The sequence below is a fragment of the Chrysochloris asiatica genome, unplaced genomic scaffold, assembly GCF_000296735.1.
Source record: "Chrysochloris asiatica unplaced genomic scaffold, ChrAsi1.0 scaffold00105, whole genome shotgun sequence".
Lineage (NCBI taxonomy): Eukaryota > Metazoa > Chordata > Mammalia > Afrosoricida > Chrysochloridae > Chrysochloris > Chrysochloris asiatica.
This window is the reverse complement of record NW_006408623.1, coordinates 4,895,704-4,912,871: the sequence shown is the minus strand read 5'-3', so window position 1 is coordinate 4,912,871 and position 17,168 is coordinate 4,895,704. Positions and strand designations below refer to the sequence as shown.

At 45.2% G+C, this 17,168-nt stretch overlaps 1 protein-coding gene across 1 annotated transcript in view; it reads right to left on the bottom strand.

Annotated features, from left to right (window-relative positions):
• The window catches only part of DOCK1 (dedicator of cytokinesis 1), a 576,252-nt gene that overhangs the window by 60,618 nt on the left and 498,466 nt on the right, over positions 1 to 17,168 (bottom strand). Inside the window, exons 37-39 of the mRNA XM_006867474.1 lie at positions 16,538 to 16,578; positions 13,967 to 14,057; positions 11,256 to 11,375 (exon numbers count right to left, since the gene is read on the bottom strand). Coding sequence (XP_006867536.1) covers positions 11,256 to 11,375; positions 13,967 to 14,057; positions 16,538 to 16,578 — 252 coding nt within the window. The remainder of the gene's footprint in view (positions 1 to 11,255; positions 11,376 to 13,966; positions 14,058 to 16,537; positions 16,579 to 17,168) is intronic.

Below are 17,168 nucleotides of genomic sequence, written 5' to 3'. Positions count from 1 at the left end.
CTTACTAATCATGTAGGGCAACTCAATGACGGTCCCTTACTAATCATGTAGGGCAACTCAATGACGGTCCCTTACTAATCATGCAGGGCGATGATGACTCACCCCAGTACCAGTGACTGATTCTGGGCTGATGTGTTCATTGGTGCTGTTGTTAGGTACCCTTAAGTGGACTCCCACTCAAGGTGACCTTGTGCATAACAATGAAATAGTGCCCATACCATCCTCGGATTTCTGGTGTGGTGCTGTAGGATCAGCACTGGACTGCAAACCACAAGGTCGGCAGTTCAAACCCAGCAGCTGCTCCTTGGTAACCCTATACAGGGTCGCTAGGAGTCAAAACTGATTCAACAACACTTAACACCAACAACATCCCATCCTCATAATCATTGCTATGTTTGAACCATTGTTGCAGTGTCTGCAGTAATCCCTCTCCATCTTTTTTTTTTTTTTTTGCTGACATTCCATTTTACCAAGCATGACGTCCTTCTTCAGGGACTGAAAGCTCCTGACCACAAGTTCAGAGTTTGTGGGATGAAGTCTTACCATTCTCACTTCTAAGGGACATCCTGGTTGTGCTTCTTATAAGACAGACGTGTTCTTTCTCCCAGAAGTCCATGGTCTAGGCCATGTTCTTTGCCATCACAATGTGAATGTCTCAGGTCTTCTTTGGTCTCCCTTTTTCATTCACTGTGCTCACTAGTTATGAATAATTTATCAGGGAAAATGCTTTCTGGGCTGCCTGGGTTCCAGTCATTCTTCCAAACCTCTTGGAAGTTGTTGGGAAAACTTGCCCTTGGAATAATCCAAATTTCACACAGCAATGGCTTATAACCCAGTGTTGGAATCCTGGGGACAGTCCTCTACTTCTCTTCCTTTGTTTAATCTTCTGCAAAGCTCAGGACTAATTCTGTTTCAACTAAGATTTCTCAGGCTGACACACCCTCTCTCATATCGTTCCCTTTAGGACCAACACTCTGCAATGAGCCTGCCGTTATGCATGACCCCATTCTTGGTTTGTCTACATTGTAAGGGTGATTCATTTCATCTAGGCAGAGGGCTGATGACACAGAAGGTCCTGCTTACTCCTCCTTCTGCAGGGAAGTCGACATAGAGGCTGCCGATGCCTACTCTTCTGAAGCTCAGGGCACCTGGCACAATTTAATGACTTTGTTGATCAATTCCATTTTTGATAGATTTTCTAGGAGAACCTTTCCTCTAATCTCCAAGATCCTGAAGAGATATAGTCATAGCCTTGAAGAGAAGTATGGGGCCAAGTAGACAATGGTTCCCAAGTATACTGTGGGATTAAGTGTGGTCAGGACGGGACACAGATATGGGGCCACCTGTGTATGGGCGGACAGATGATGGTCAAGGGTGTGGGTGAGATTTCACAGGACAGACCGATACAATGATGTATGGAAGCTCCCGTATCGAATGTAAGGAGGAAGAGGAAGAGGAAGAGGAGGAGAAAGGGTAGTGGAAGAGGAGGACGAAGATGAAGAAGAAACTGTGCTTCACTCTAACAACTGCTTTAAGCATGACCTCCTCTGTGAAATTGTTAAACACTCCTAAAGAAGTAATAATCCCTTGTACACCGGTGAGACAGGTAGACTCAGAATGCACCTCTGTGGCTGACAGGATGGAGATTTGGTACTTATCTGTTAGCAATACTGCTGGACCCAGAATGCCTACAGCCACACCCTTGCCTCCTCACCCTTGTGCTTTGTGGGTGCAGCATGGCACCTGGGACGTAGTAGGCTTGTTAGCAGGGAAACGTGCTAATGACTTACCCTGGAGAGGGTGGGAAGCGGCTGTCATCCGATTTTATAAACGAATCTCAGGTGATGTGCTTTGGGAATACAGAGTTCCTATCGTAGGAGCTTCCCATCACTAACAGAAGCTCTCTCGGATTATTCTGGCCACACTCTGGTTAACGGGCCAGATTCTGGCAACCATCAGGATTTTCAACAATTTTAGAAATGCCAAGAATAAATGTACAAGAGGGCTTTGTTATGTTTGTACCTGTCATTCCTTTGAAATGAAAAGTCATAGGATGAGAAAAACGTCAGCCCAGACTTAGAAAAAAAATCCAACCATTTCACCAAAAATGGAAACTTGCTCCCAAGGCCCTATTTTTAGTTCACAAGATGATGCAAGAAACATCTTTACAAAATTTTTTACACGTTGGTGTGAGGCACAGTGTGAACTCTGTGGTGAGGGCGAGGCTATTTCGGGGAAGGGACACAGTTCCAGGAGAGACAGTGACAGCGTGGCACCCACCCTTGGGCTATAATGATGGGCTGTTCTTTCTGAAGCTGCCAGCAGTGGTGTCTCTGGAGTTGGCATCATGGCGCTAACTCATGGTGCTGACTCCCCCTGCCCATGTGGACCTCCTCCCTGACCAGATCTTACAGACTCATTACTGATGTAGTTGCTGTTCTAAGTGCTGGTGAGTCAGTTTGGACCCCGTACAAGTTTTCTGAGGAATGGCTGGTGGGTTTGAACTGCAGACTTGGCAGGTAGCTGTCCAGTGCTTACCCTACAGTGTCACACCAGGACTCTTTAGTAATGTTCATGATCAATTTTAATGATGGAGCTGTAAATTGTTTAAGTGTAGTATTGCTTGTTGTGGCTAGGTATCATCCAGTCAGCTCCAATTCACAGTGGCTGTGTGCACAACAGAATGAAACACTGTCTGGTCCTGTGCCAACCTCACACTTGCTGTTACACTTGAGTCCATTGCTGCTGCAACTGTGCTAATCCATCTTGCTGGGGGTTTTCCACTGGCCTTCTAATTTACCAAGCATGATGTCCTCTCCAGGGACTGGTCCCTCCTGATATGTCCAAAGTAAGAGAGATGAAGTCTGGCCATCCTGGCTTCCAAGGAGCATTCTGGCTGTACTTCTTCCAATACAGATTGGTTTGTTCTTCTGGCTGTTCATGGTACTTTGAGTATTCTTCTCCAACACTGTAACTCCAAAGTATCAGTTCTTCTATGGTATTCCTTATTCACTGTCTGACTTTCACACGCATCTGAGGTTATTTCTTAGATTATCTAAATACTAACGCTAACATAATTGTTTTGCAAAACCTTTCGGCATTGAATGACATTAACCTTTACGTTATTAGTAGCTGAGCGGATTTTTCTCCTGCTTTTCCTCTAATTACTACTCCATTCTCAAAAAAGTTATTGCTGTAGGTTCACAAGTACGACTTACCACAACCTCGTAGCTGCAATACCAGAAAAGTTGACAAAACCAGTGATTATAAAAACCATAGAAATAATAGTACATGCGTATAGCATGTGCTGCTGAAACCACGTGATCTGAAGTATTACTGTACCTGGGTGATAGTGACTGGTCTGACAAGAACACAGGTTCAGCCTTGTAGAGAAGGTATATTTTGACACACATGAGCTGGGCTTACCAAAAATGGCTTTGCTGTTACAACTAACCCCAAGGTTAAACACATACTATCTTACTAAATGCAGATGATACAACCTTGCTTGCTGAAAGTGAAGAGGACTTGAAACATTTACTAATGAAGATCAAAGAGCACAGCCTTCGGTATGGGTTGCATCTCAATGTCAGAAAAACAAAAATCCTCACCACTGTACCAATAAACGACATTCTTATCAACGGAGAAAAGATTGAAGTTGTCAAGGACTTCATTCTTCTTGGATCAACTATCAACACTCGTGGAAGCAGCAGTCAAGAGATCAGACGACGTATTGCACTGGGCAAATCTGCTGCACAAGACCTCTTTAGAGCAGAGATGTCAGCTTGAGGACTAAGGTGAGCCTGACGCAAGCCATGGTTATTTTCAATAACCTCATATGGATGTGAAAGCTGGACAGTGAATAAGGAAGATCGTAGAATAATTGATGCCTTTAAGTTAAGGTGTTGGAGGAAAAAATTGAAGGTGCCATGGGGCTGCCAAAAGAACCAATAGATCTGTTTTGGAAGAAGTGCAGCCAGAGTGTCCTTGGAGGCCAAGATGGCTAAGCTTGGTCTCTCATACTTTTGACATATTGTCAGGAGGGAACAGTCGCTGGAGAAGGAAGTCATGCTGGGTAAGGTGGAGGGTTAGAGAAAAAGAGGAAGACCCCCAATGAGATGGATCAGCCAGGTGGCATCATTGATGGCGTCAACTATGGCAGCGGTAGTGAGGTTGGCCCAGGATCGGACATTGTTTCGTTCTGCTGTGTATGGGGTCGCTATGAGTCAGTTCCGACACCATGGCACCTGACAACAACAACATCATACTGAAAAATGGTCCTCTTCCGCTGAAACCCTATACAATTTTATAGGCAGCCATTTTGATGTCACCCGCTCTAACAGTGTCACTCAGGGCAGTTTGCACCTCCCGCATCTCCGGTGACATCACTGGCTGCCAGGCTGTTGCTTTCTGAGGAGTTCTCCATCAGTTACACTGACTTCCTCCTCTGACTAATTGATCTTCCTATCAGCCTTCTGGAACCCTGTTGTGGCACTGGAGGATCAGCACTGGATCTTAAGGTACACTTGAACTGCAAGGTTGGTGGTTCAAACTCACCTGCTGCTCCTGGGACCCTACACAGAGTTGCTATGTGTTAGAACCAACAAGAAGCAACCTTCTATTTTTAACTCTCACACTCCACAGAAAAGCCTGGTTCTTTTCAGTGAGGTGCTTGGATGAAAATGACAAGGTTTCAACCAAACACAATCCCACAGACAATTCTCAACATCTTCAGAAAAGAGCCCTCGTCTTCTGTGATGAAACTGAACAGAAGGCTTTCGGGGGGACGCTGTGACGGGTGGAAAAATGGCACATGAAAGGAGTGAGCAGCAATTATTAGCACAGGAAGTAAGAAATGCAAAAGATTGAAAAGGGAAGCAGGTGGAAATGAAGGCTTATGAAGAGAAAGGAGCTGGGCCGTGAAACACTCAAGACTTTATAAATGGACGGAAAGTGAAGTAGAAGAATGATTTGAGGGGAAGAAACCCAGGAAAAGAGAACACAGTTCAAAAGCCAAAACGTTCCAAATATAAAGATGCAGAGAAGCCCTTTGGTTTTGCTGATTTCGAAGCACAAAGGTAGAAATGCTTTAGTATCATCACATGGGCCTTCCCCAGTTCCCTGCTGCTCCCCACCACACTCGAAGCACCAGCCTGAGGTCGGTCGGATTCCCTGTGTGCTCAGCAGCCTCTCCAAGTGTTTGAGACACACCTGCCTCACTATCCCTCCTTCCTCCCACCCACAGGTGGTCTCCAGTCCCCTGTAACAATCTGTGTGTCCACTTGGCTGGGCCGTGGCATCCAGTTATTTGGTCAAACACTCACATAGTTGCTGTTGGGAAGATCTGTTGTTGTTAGGTGTTGTTCCAACTCACAGTGACCCTCTGTAACAACAGAAGGAAACCTTACCCTGTCCTCTGCCAGCCTCACAATTGCTTCTGTGTCTAAGCTCATTGTGGCTGCCTGTGTGTCAACCCATCTCATTGAGGGTTTTATTCGTTTTCACCAACTCTCTACAAAGCATGAAGTCCTTCTGCAGGGACTGGTCCCTCTTGATGACGTGTTCAAAGCAGGTGAGGCAAAGTCTTGCCATCCTGGCTTCTAAGGAGCATTCTGGTTGTACTCTTGCTAAGACTGATGTGTTTGTTCTTCGGGCAGTCCATGGGACTGTCAATAATCTTCTCCAACACCGTAACTCAAATGTATTAATACTGCTCTGACCTTCCTTGTTCACTGTCCTGCTGTTGTTATTGTAGTTAAGTGCCACTGAGTTGGTTCTGATTCAAACGTTGTATAGGGTTTCTAAGGAGCAACTGGTGGGTTTGAACCGCCAGCTTTGCGCTTCTCAGACCAGTGCTGGTCCTATGGTGGCACACAAGGACTCCCAGAGGTTGTTGTTATTAAGTGCCATTAAGTTGATCCCGACTCATAGTGACCCTGTACAGGGTATCCGAGGCATGGCTGGAGAGTTTGAAGTGCTGGCCTTATGGTCGCTGTCCAGTGCTGACCCTACAGTGTTGCACCAAGACTCATTACATGTGAGTAAAGCAGTGGTCCTTCGGTACAGATGACCATCTCTAATGTGGGTGGGCCTCATGCAATCAGGTGAAGGCCATGGGAGCAGGGAGTTTGCCTAGAGTGTAAATCCAGAGTGTAAATAGAGATTTTGTCACAATTCTGTCACTCTTCATTTAATCTGCCACCTGATCTATGCATGCTGGGAAACATGCCTGATCGGCAGCCAACCTGCAGTCACATGAGCCAGGGCCTTAAAATAAATATCTCTCTACTGCTTCCATTGGAGTCCTGATTGTCACTGTGGGTTCATGCGCTGGACTGTAAAGTCATTTGACCTGCAAGGTCAGTGGTTCAAGCTCACCAGCCACTCTTCGGAAACCCTATACAGGGTCGTTATGAGTTGGAACCAACTCAACAGCACTTAACAACAACAATAACATAGCTTCAATATAGATTTACTGCATATATCCCAACCCACACCCACTACTGTCGAGTTGGTTCTGACCCATAGGGACCTAAAAGGACAAGAGTGGAACACTCCACAGGGTTTTGAGGTTGCAAACCTTTACAGAAGCAGACTGTCTCATCTGGAGCAGCTGGTGGCATTGAACTGCTGATCTTTCTGTGAGCAGCCCAACACTTATCCCACTGCACCACTAGGGCTCCTTACATATGTATCTCCAAATACAGATCTAGGATATTCTTAGCTGCTGCCATGGTGACCTCATTCCTAATGGGATAAAGCGCTGCCTAGTCCTGGGGTGGCGCTGTAGGGTCAGCACTGGACAGCGATCATAAGGCCAGCAGTTCAAACCTACCAGCTGCTGCTTGAAACCCTACACAGGATCGTTATGAGTCGGAACTGACTCGACGACACCAAGTTCAGCACCATACCCAGGAATGGGTGCAGATTAGGCCAATGCACACCCTGGTTCTGATTCTCTGGAGAACCTTAAGACACTGGACAAAGCTTCCATGGTTGCTTAGCTCTAAGATGTATAGTTTCCCACAGAGTAAATCCTGGTGTGGTGCTGTAGGAAAAGTACTGGACTGCTAACTGTAAGGTCGGTGGTTCAAACCTGCCAGCTGCTCCTTGGAAACACCATACAGGGTTGCTATGAGTCAGAACTGACTTGATGGCGCTTAACTCTACCACTACTAAGTATTAGTGTTTAGGAGTGCTGGTAGTGTAGTGGTTACAAGTCGGGCTACCAACCTCAAGGTCAGCAGTTTGAAACTACCAGCAGTTCCATGGGAGAAAGATGAGGCGTTCTGCTCCTGTAAAGATTTACAGCCTCAGAAACCCTGTACAGGGTCGCTATGAGTCGGAACTGACTCCAAGGTACTTAACAACAACAACAACCAACCATCATACTAAGTATGGGAGTCCTGGTGTGGCACCGTAGGTTAATGTGCTGGACTGCAAAGTCGGTTTGAACCACAAGGTTGGCAGACCGAGCTCATCAGCTGCTCCTCGGAAACCTACAAAGGGTTACTATGAGTCCGAATCCACATGACAGCAATTTAACAACAAGAGCAATTACTAATTATACATTGTATACTAAGTACACAATGAAAACTTCCTTGTCTCAGGGGAGCTATAGTTGTCTTGGGTTTGCCAGATTAAAGCACTATTTCATTTCATTTTATAATCTCGTGGTTCCCAATATAGACTGATCTGTGACAGTAAGTCTCTTTTATCCTATGTACTAAAGTTCTCTCCCTCTTTGGTGTTGTTGGGACTGTACAGAGTGAAACATCCATCCATTTAACAGCTGCTCCCTGTACAGCTGTGGGACACCAATGACTTCTTCAAGGTAGCACAGCCATCCTCGCCATCTGTGGGGCAGTGGATTATGTACCTTGGCCCTTCTAGTCAGTCTTGTAACTCCCACCAGAATATGGGGTGAGACTATACAAATAAGGTGTTAATACCACAAATACAGTGCATGGAACCTTAAGGAGGGGAGGGGTCAATTTTCCATCCTACTAGGCTTACAATGAGTCATCTCCAAGGCAGAAAAGGGGAACCTACCTACCACCACAAAAAGAGGTGGGAGTGGGTGTGACCTTTGGTTCTGGGGTCCCTGAGCTGAGAACTTCCTAGACTCAGGAAAGACAGAGAGAAGGATGCCTCAGGAGAGAGATGAGGTTCTAGGTGGTCACTGCAGTGAATTCTTGAGTTTAGCAGAGAAGTCGAGACTGTTGTAGGAGGAATGGCTGGTGTCAGAATAGGCAAGATGGTTTTTGAGGGTGGGGGCTGCCCGACCTACAGTTCTTAACAATTAGTTGATGGTGATTCTCTCTCCCCTTTATGAAATCAGACAAGGAGGTGTGATGCCCCCACATGCCATTTTGAGTCTTCTGTTTTGAGTTGCTCATCCTTTACCAATATGAACTCAATGCCCCATAAGGCTCTTGAGTCATGCTCGTCAATCAACTCCCAGGACAACAGATCTTAAAAGTACACATTCCTCATGGCAGATGAGCTTTACTAATTACGTTTAACCATCATTTGGTTTTAAGAACCAGAATTGTAATGTTTTTCCCTAAAATAAAATACACCCATTCCTCACTTATCAATATGGTTAAGTTCCAGGTTGTTTTGCGAAAATCAACATTATGCAAAACAGTATCCCAAAATGGAGGATGACTACATCATTGCATAACTGCCAAATTACATCATTACATAACTACCAAATCACTAAGAATCATGGCCCAACCAAGTTGGCACATAACCTTACCCATCACAGCCATGGTTACGCTTGCTTTGAGACCCAGCTTTTCTTACTGCTAGATGTGCACTGCTAATGCACAAAAAAGTCAGGCAGTAGATTTCTCACAATAGTTACAATAGTAAAATGTCAGATAACAAGATGGTCACTAAGTGAGGAGTAGGTGTAAGTATAAATTCAAACTTCAGAAATCCTGGTGATTTCACACTCCACGTGCTTGGGGGAAACATTCAGACTCAAGCTTCTGAGATGTGTCCAACCATCAAATATGGTCTGTCTCTACCAGACCCCCTGTGCGTTGCCTTCCTGCTTACTCCCTCAACGAGCTGCTCTAGCCATCTTGCTGGAGATGATTATGTTGAATACATACGTAGGGTGGAGATGGAGTCCTGCAAGAATCCTATTGTAGAGGTTGTAGCTCAGACCAGGACTGATATTTGCAAAAATCTATCCTTGTCTGATCTATGACTTCTGTGGTGGACATATTACTGAAATCAAGTCAGCATCTGACTGCCAAAGAGTGACATTCCCTGAGAGCAGAGGATCCTAAGAGCCAGCACATGGCAGATGGAATGCTCGAGGATTTGCACTAGCCAAGTGCTGGGAGTCAGAGCATCAAGCAGGTTCTGGAATCTTCTCAGAGCCTCAGGTTTGAGGTTAGGACCCAAGACCAACCCAAACGAACCAAATATGCCCAATGTAAGAAACTTTGGGGTCTATGTGAGTGGTGGCGGGTGTTATGAGTTGAATTTTGTCATTCCTAGAAAGATCGTTTTAAGTCTTAGCCCCCAGTAACTGGGAATGTGACTGATTTGGAAATAGTTGACTTGGAAGATGTCATCCTTTAACGCAAGGTCTTACTTGAGTAGAGTGGGTCCTAATGGCTTCTGAGCGGTGTCAGGTGAAAGAGAAGAGAAGAACACAGGGAAGACGGGGCCAGAAGGGGCAAGAAGTAGAGATGGAAGGGGCCCATCTACAAGTCGGGGAGCACCAAGGAAACTACCAGAAGCTGGAAGACACCCGGAAGGATCTTCCCTTGTATGTTCAGCGAGCAGGGTCCCCGCAGACACTTTGTTGTCACGCTTCCAGTCCTCACACACACGTGCGAGCAGACTTTTCTGGGCGAATGAACATTGGTCTCTTTTGTTATTCAGCTTACCGCCTAGTGGGGGACACACTAGGAAATGAATGCGCAGATCTAAGTGCAGATGGGGGGAAGTGACATCCGGACAAGAGGACTTGGGCTGAGACTGAAAGAAGGAGCCAGGGGGCTGGGGTGGGGAGCTCCTGTGTAAGGTGGGAGGGGGTCTGGTGCAATCCGGGGCCACAGGAACAAGGGAAGGACCCGGTGTGAGAAGTTATCTGAGAGGCCACGGGGGCCAGGCTCTAGTCAGACCATGTCACCAGGAGACCTCAGCAACGGCCACCCCCAAGGCCTCCAGAGCTCCTCAAGGACACCAGGGAGCAGATGGGACATGTGGTCTGTAGCCTCTCACTTCAACATCAGGAGGACCTGGACTCTGTGACCATAGAGACTCTCTGCTAACTGTCCCTGTCCCCACATGTCCCTAGCCCCAGGAAGCAATGGCCGCCCTCCCCTGCCTGGGCTCAGTGCTTCCATGGAGTCAGCTGGCTTTCCGGTTTCACAGTGAGAGAAGAATCCAATGAAACCACCCAATGGACCCACGAAGTGAGTGACGGTCTCTGTGAACTTGCCAAACAGGGGCAGCTTTGTGCTGAAGTCATCAGCTGTCTGAACACCCAGAGTGACAGTGGTGACATCTGACAGGCTGATTGAAACAATGGCACTTTTCCTTTGAGCGGAAGCCAAATTTTGCACGAGCCCGTTGATCTGGAAGCCATCACTGTCCTACCGCGGAGTCAATTCTTCGATGACCACGGGGAAATACAAGTCATCCAAATACATGCCCAGAAACACCTTTGACTGTGAGTCCACGCTGGGCTCTGCCCAGTAGAGACCCTGAAAGGTCTGGGCTTTTTAGTCTTTGCTTGCAACAAATCAAACCCAAATCAAACCCACTGCACTCACTCAGTCCTCACTCACAGCGACTCTTTGTCAGGTTGCTGAAATTGTTCATCTTCCTAGGAGCAAGCAGCCTCAGCTCTCTCATGTGGAACAGCTGGTGGACTTGAACACCTAACCCCCAGAACACCTATGAAAAGGTTATGCGTTACTTTCTTTACCAGTTACGAGTTGGGCTGCTAACTGAAAGATCAGCAGTTACACTCCATCAGCCACTCCAGGGGAGAAAGATGAGACTTTCTGCTTCCATAAAGATTTACAGCCTCAGAAACCTTATATAAAGTTGCTATGAGTCAGTACCAACTCGATGGCATATCACCACCACCACCACCATTTTTACAGGCGATACACAACGGATAAGGATAACACATGTTTAGTGCCACACACACACACACAAGGTGTTGGACAACACTGTAGGGACGTGCACAGAGGGAGGGCATTTTTACTCTACAGTTGTTTTACCTTGCCTTTGTCAAAGTAGTGGATGATCTCCTGGTACAGTCGCTCCTTGAGCTGCCCCTGCGTGGCCGCCTGGTAGCCATCCCGCTGAGTGAGGTGAGCAGCACACACATCCTCGGACCACTGAGGCAGAAGCAAAGCGTGAGTGGAGCCCAGGTGAGGAGTGTCCAGCGACCGGGGGGCCTGCCTTGAGGTTCCTCCTCACACCCTCACCATGCGCCTGACCCCACCAGGGCGACCAGGACACCTCTCACCGAATCCCGGGGAACCAAGGAGCTAGGGGCAAAACACAAGGCCAGAAGGGCTTCCGATTTCCAAGAAAACAGGCAGAGGAAAGAGACCTTTCACTAATCTGCAACTTTTCTCACCTCAGCATTGGATGTTAATTGGAAGTTAATCATTTTGAGGGAGGAAATATAAATATAAAGTTTACATGAATCTGAAACGTAACTAGAATAAAATACGAGAAGGTTTAAAATTCAAACCACTTTTCTTAGATTTTACAATCACCACTAATTCTTGCTTCTTTTAAATATTGAATGGGGAAGTCAACGTCCTCCCCAGCTTTCACGGAGACATTGAGACTCAATGAAGTGACTGCTAGTCTAAAGACGGATGCTTTTATTGTTCTTATTTCTGGACAGAATTTCATTTGCCAAAAAAGAAGACAGTATGTGAGAATTCTTAGTTAACGACCTCGACTGCATTTGGCATTTTGAATAAAGAATTTTCATAACAATGCATATCACGTGCTTTAGTTATGGGATTAAGGAGCGTGAATCCACATTTATAGCAATATCAAAACATATTTAGGAAACACTGCAAAACGTAATGGTGCAAAAGATCTGGAGGCAGGCAATGTCGCTTTCCCCATTTAACTGGGAAATACAGAGCCTCAGTGGGAAAGATCAGGCGATTTTTGTGCCTGTTGATTTGGGTTGTGAAACCAACCGTTGTGAGGTTTGTGACAAACCCATCTGTACTACATAAGTCCAATGATCCAAAAATTGATGTGTATACACACATGTGCGTGTTTTGCATACAAAAGCAGACATAAAAGTTTCATTCTATGAGAGAGAAAGAGTGAACAAGCCGTTTGTCAACCCTACTTTAACTTACATGGTATAAAAGAAATAGCTTCACATTTGCAAAAAGATCTGTTATTGCAATGTGATATCTGGCAAATGAAGGCCGGTGGATTCACAGTGTGACGGCTGGTGTAGGACACACCGTCAGAAATTTCTGTCTTCAGAAATCACATGCCTCTGGAGATCTTTAGCTGTAGCTGTCTTGGAAGGACTGTTAGCAAGACATCCAGGTTTCACTGAGCCTTCTTGTGACCTCTTGTTTTCAGAGAGAGGTAAATTTCCACATCCAAACATCTCCAGTGCAGACTGTGGCATTTGTGGCATAGATGCTATGAGACATTTCAGGGTCAGGCCAAAGCTCAAAATATTCTTTGAGAGGCTCACTTCCTGAACCAGTGTACCCCTTAACTTCCTTTATCATGCCCATCGAATGTCCTGGGCACTGGCTTGGCTTAGAAAACATGATGTCTGAGTCTTTATGAAGGTTCACTTCACTGAATATGATTCTCGTAACTGTTTTAGTTTATCCAGGTCAAAATTTTTTATCTGTTTATAAAGATATCATAAGAGATATAATCTAATGATATCTGTTGAAGCGTAATGTTAAACTGGAGGCTGTGTAGTTAGTTCCTCCATCCTTACGTCCATCTGTCCACCCATCTACTCATCCACCCAGCCCCATATCCATCAATCCATCTATCCATCCATCCATCTACCTACCTGCATATCTATCCATCCATGCATCCACCTACCTGCATATCTACCCATCAATTCATTCATCCCCCTACCTGCATATCCATCTATCCATCCATCCACCTACCTGCATATCCATCCATCCATCCATTCATCTAACCATGCATTCAACCATCCATCTAACCATCCATCATCCATCCATCTCACCATCCATCATTCATTCATCCATCCATCTTACCATCCATCATTCATCCATCCATCTAATCCATCCATCTAATCCATCCATCCATCCATCCATCCACCCACTCATTCAACCATCCATTCATACATCCACCCACATCCATCCATCTTTACCAAGTAGCCACTCTGTATGACTAACCATACTGGCACTAGTCATGAAGTAGATCATGGCCATGTTACCCACAACAGAATGTTAACGATTAAAGCCATCTGCTTAACCAAGGAGCCCTGGAGCCAGACTGTGGCCATGGCAGAGTTGTACACAGAGCAACACCGCCCAGAGGATCAGGCAGAGAACACCAGCAGGAGTTGGTGTCCAACAGGGAACTGATAGTCAGGGGCATGCTTCATGCTGTCTTTTAGACACTCCACTGCCAAAACTCACTCCTTCTTATTGCTCTTGCTGCTTACCATCTCAGCGTCTGCTTAGCATGACAAAGGGACTGCAGTCTCTCTAACTCCCTGTGAGCTGCCAGCTCCAGGATTAGTGTTTCTGATGCCTCGGGATGCTGGCAGTGCCTCTTGTTAAATCTGCATTCAGCAGGCCTGCTTCTGTCGTCAAAGTGCCTCCTAAATGCTTTTCTTTATGTCCTAGCATTTAGTCAACATCAGGAAGCCCTTCTGTTTAGGTGCCCTAAGATTTGTCAAGTGAGACCGTAAAGAATTTCCGGATAACGACAGGAGTGCTGGTACCTTGAGAAGTTTCGCATGAAGAAGCAAGGTGTAGGCCGCTTCCGTGTAATTATCACACTCAGTGTGCAGGTCACACAACTTGTACAGGTACCTGAGACGACACAACACAAACACTCAGAAGGTCACGAAGTAATTTGTGTCGAGGGGAGCAAGAGCTCCAGTCGACCTTCCATAGTAAATTGTAACAATATTTCTTTCTTTTGAAAATAATGTTTATAACTCACAGTACCTTGAAAACGTGTGTACAGAAGGCACTCAAAAAAAAAAAATAAATAAATAAAAATAATAATAAACGATAATAGTTTTCAAAGTTTCCTCTGCATTTCAGGGAAAATGAAACGGGTACAAGAAGGAAGAATTTTTTTATCCCCAAGATTCCTAATTCCTTTTCAACTTTTGCAAATTTTCCCTCAAATACTTGATTGAAGGTTGTATAATGTTTGGCTGTGATTGCTTAAGTTTCTAATGCATCCAATGGCAACGACAAAACAATCCATATGGATACTTAAAAATTGTTAAAAGAGCGAAATTTTATGTGATCGATATTTGCCACAATCCATTATTTTTAAGAACTGCAATAGAATGCTGTTGACGTTGTTAAGTGCCATTGAGGTGGTCCCGACTCATAGTGGCCCTGGGCAGGGTTTCTGTGGAACAAATGGTGAGTTTAAGTACCACAAAAAAGTCCATAAAAATAAAAATCCTTAAGAATAAAGAATTCCAGTGATCACAGTGACTATGTTCCAAATAATGTCTCTGCCAGGAAGAAGTGAAGTAACTGCATTTTGGATGAAGGAAGTCAACTAATTGTTCTCAGAAGTTTCTTAAATTGATAGGACTTTTTGTTTTGTTTTGTTTTAAGGTGAAAGTTAAACAAAATATCCTTAGAAATGAAAAAAACATTAGACAATTACTTTTGGTGTAATAAGCACACCGGAGTGCTGTTGAGGTGCTGCAGGACAATGTGCTGGACCGCAAGGTCAGTTTGAGCCACAAGGTCGGCAGTTCAAACCCAGCAGTCACTCCTTGGAAACCCTATACAGGGTCTCTGTGAGTCAGAAACGAGTCCACGACACTTAACAACAAGTACACTGATCTTAATGACATGTGGGCTGTCATTGTTCTAGTCTTTAAGTGGTTAAGTCTTCTCTGTGTTTGACACTTAGTCACAGGAAGGAGAAAGAAATAACCTCTCAGTTCTGAAAGGAAAAGGCACACCAAAGGGTGAAATCCAGCAAGGAATATGAAGCTATTACTGCTTATGTGGGAGAAAGACAAAGACCGGATCAGGCCAAGCTAACAGTAGACTGAAACGTGTATGTTGTCTATTTGTAGTAACTGGAGTCCTGTGTGAGGCTGGAGCATAAGCACTGGACTGTTAATCACAAGGTTGGCAGTTCAAGCCAATTAGCCGCTGCTCAGAAACCCTCTAACAGAGTCACTATGAGTCAGAACCGACTTGACGGCACATAACATTTGTAGTAAGCGGCACTCATCTGTCAGTTTTCTGTACTACGGTATCCTGAGTGTGGCGGTGATGCTGGAAGAGATGCTATTAGTATTTCAAATATCTGCAGGTCACCCATGGGGGACAGGGTTCAGCAAAGCAGCTAGATTAAAGACACACTAGGAAGAAAGGTCTGGCAACCTACTGTCGAAAATCAGTCAAGGAAAATCTCATGGATCACAGCACACCATTGTCTGACTCCCTCACTGGAGATGTCATCAGGAAGGATCAACAGTTGGTGTTAGGTGTCATTGAATCGACACTATGCACAACAGAACAAAACACTGTCTGGTCCGGTGTCACCCTCACAATTGTTATATTTGAGGTCACTGTCGCTGCCACTGTGTCAGTCTACCTCGTGGAGGGTCTTCCTCTTTTCCACTGACCTCTGACCAAACATGACATCCTTCTCCAGGGACTGATCCCTCCTGACAACATGCCCAAAGTACAAGAAACAATGTCTCCACATCCTTGCTTCTAAAGACTCCTCACCTCCATCAGTATTTGGAGGAGGACAAAGCGTGTGGGGTGAAACAGAGGGATAACCAGGAGAAGGGAGACCCCCCTGGTAGTCAGATGACCCGAAGAGCGACAGTGATGACCTGGATATGATGGCAGTGGTGAGGATCACATGAGACAAGGCCACACTGATGGGTTAAACATCAGGCCACTAGAAGTCAGACACCAGCCATCTATCAGGAAAGAGTTTTTAAAACCTGATTTCTTATTGGCTTGTGTGGTTTACTATGAACCATTAAAATTTATAGGGTTGCTTTCCACTCCCGCAAAGGGTCATATTAGTTGACAAAAAGGTACCCAGACCCTGTGTCGTAACCACCAAAGTCTATGGTTGTGAGTTGGCTGATTGTGACCCACCTTCCAATCTCCACACCTGTCTGGACAAACAATATGACGGCTGATGATAGAACTGGACGTGCCATCAAATGAAAGTCCACAGCTGTTGTAGTGGACATCGCAACAGAACCCTGTGGTCATAAACCACCACCAATAGCAACTGGAACACGTACAGTGGCAGAGCAGACAAACAGGACAAGTATACATACCTTATATACATTTCTTCCCTTTCAATTTCTTTGTAGAAGTTCTGAAAAAATCAAACCACAGTGCTGTTTTAGAAACTGTTCTACAAAACCTGTGTCCCATACAAAGAGGCACAATCCCTCAACAGTGCATTACAACATCACAATGCGCCCAGCTCTTTGAAACAAAACCAGACACATAAAGTGCACAGCCTTTGTTTACTTTGTTTTTTACTTTCTTTGCTATTCAAAAGGTGTCCTGGTAGCACTGTGTGATAAGCACTGGGTTGTCAATCACAAAGTAGCCAGTTCAAACCTACTAGCCGTTCCTCGGGAAAAAGATGACGCTGTCTGCGCCCAGAAAGATTTATAGTCTCGGAAACCCTACACAGGGTCTCTGAGTGGGAATCGACTTGATGGTAGTGAGGATGCTAGTCTAAGTGTTAAATGTCCTCTATTTTGAAAATGATTGTGACTAAACTCTATACCTTTGTCATTTAAAAGTCTTCATTCAAAACAAGGAATTGTTCAAAGGCATGATGTCTTATAGTTACACTTGCTATTAGCTGCTGTCCATTGGCCCCTGGACTATAGAGACGCCATGCATTATGGAACATAATGCACCATCCCATAGTCAGATGGAACGTAACGCTGC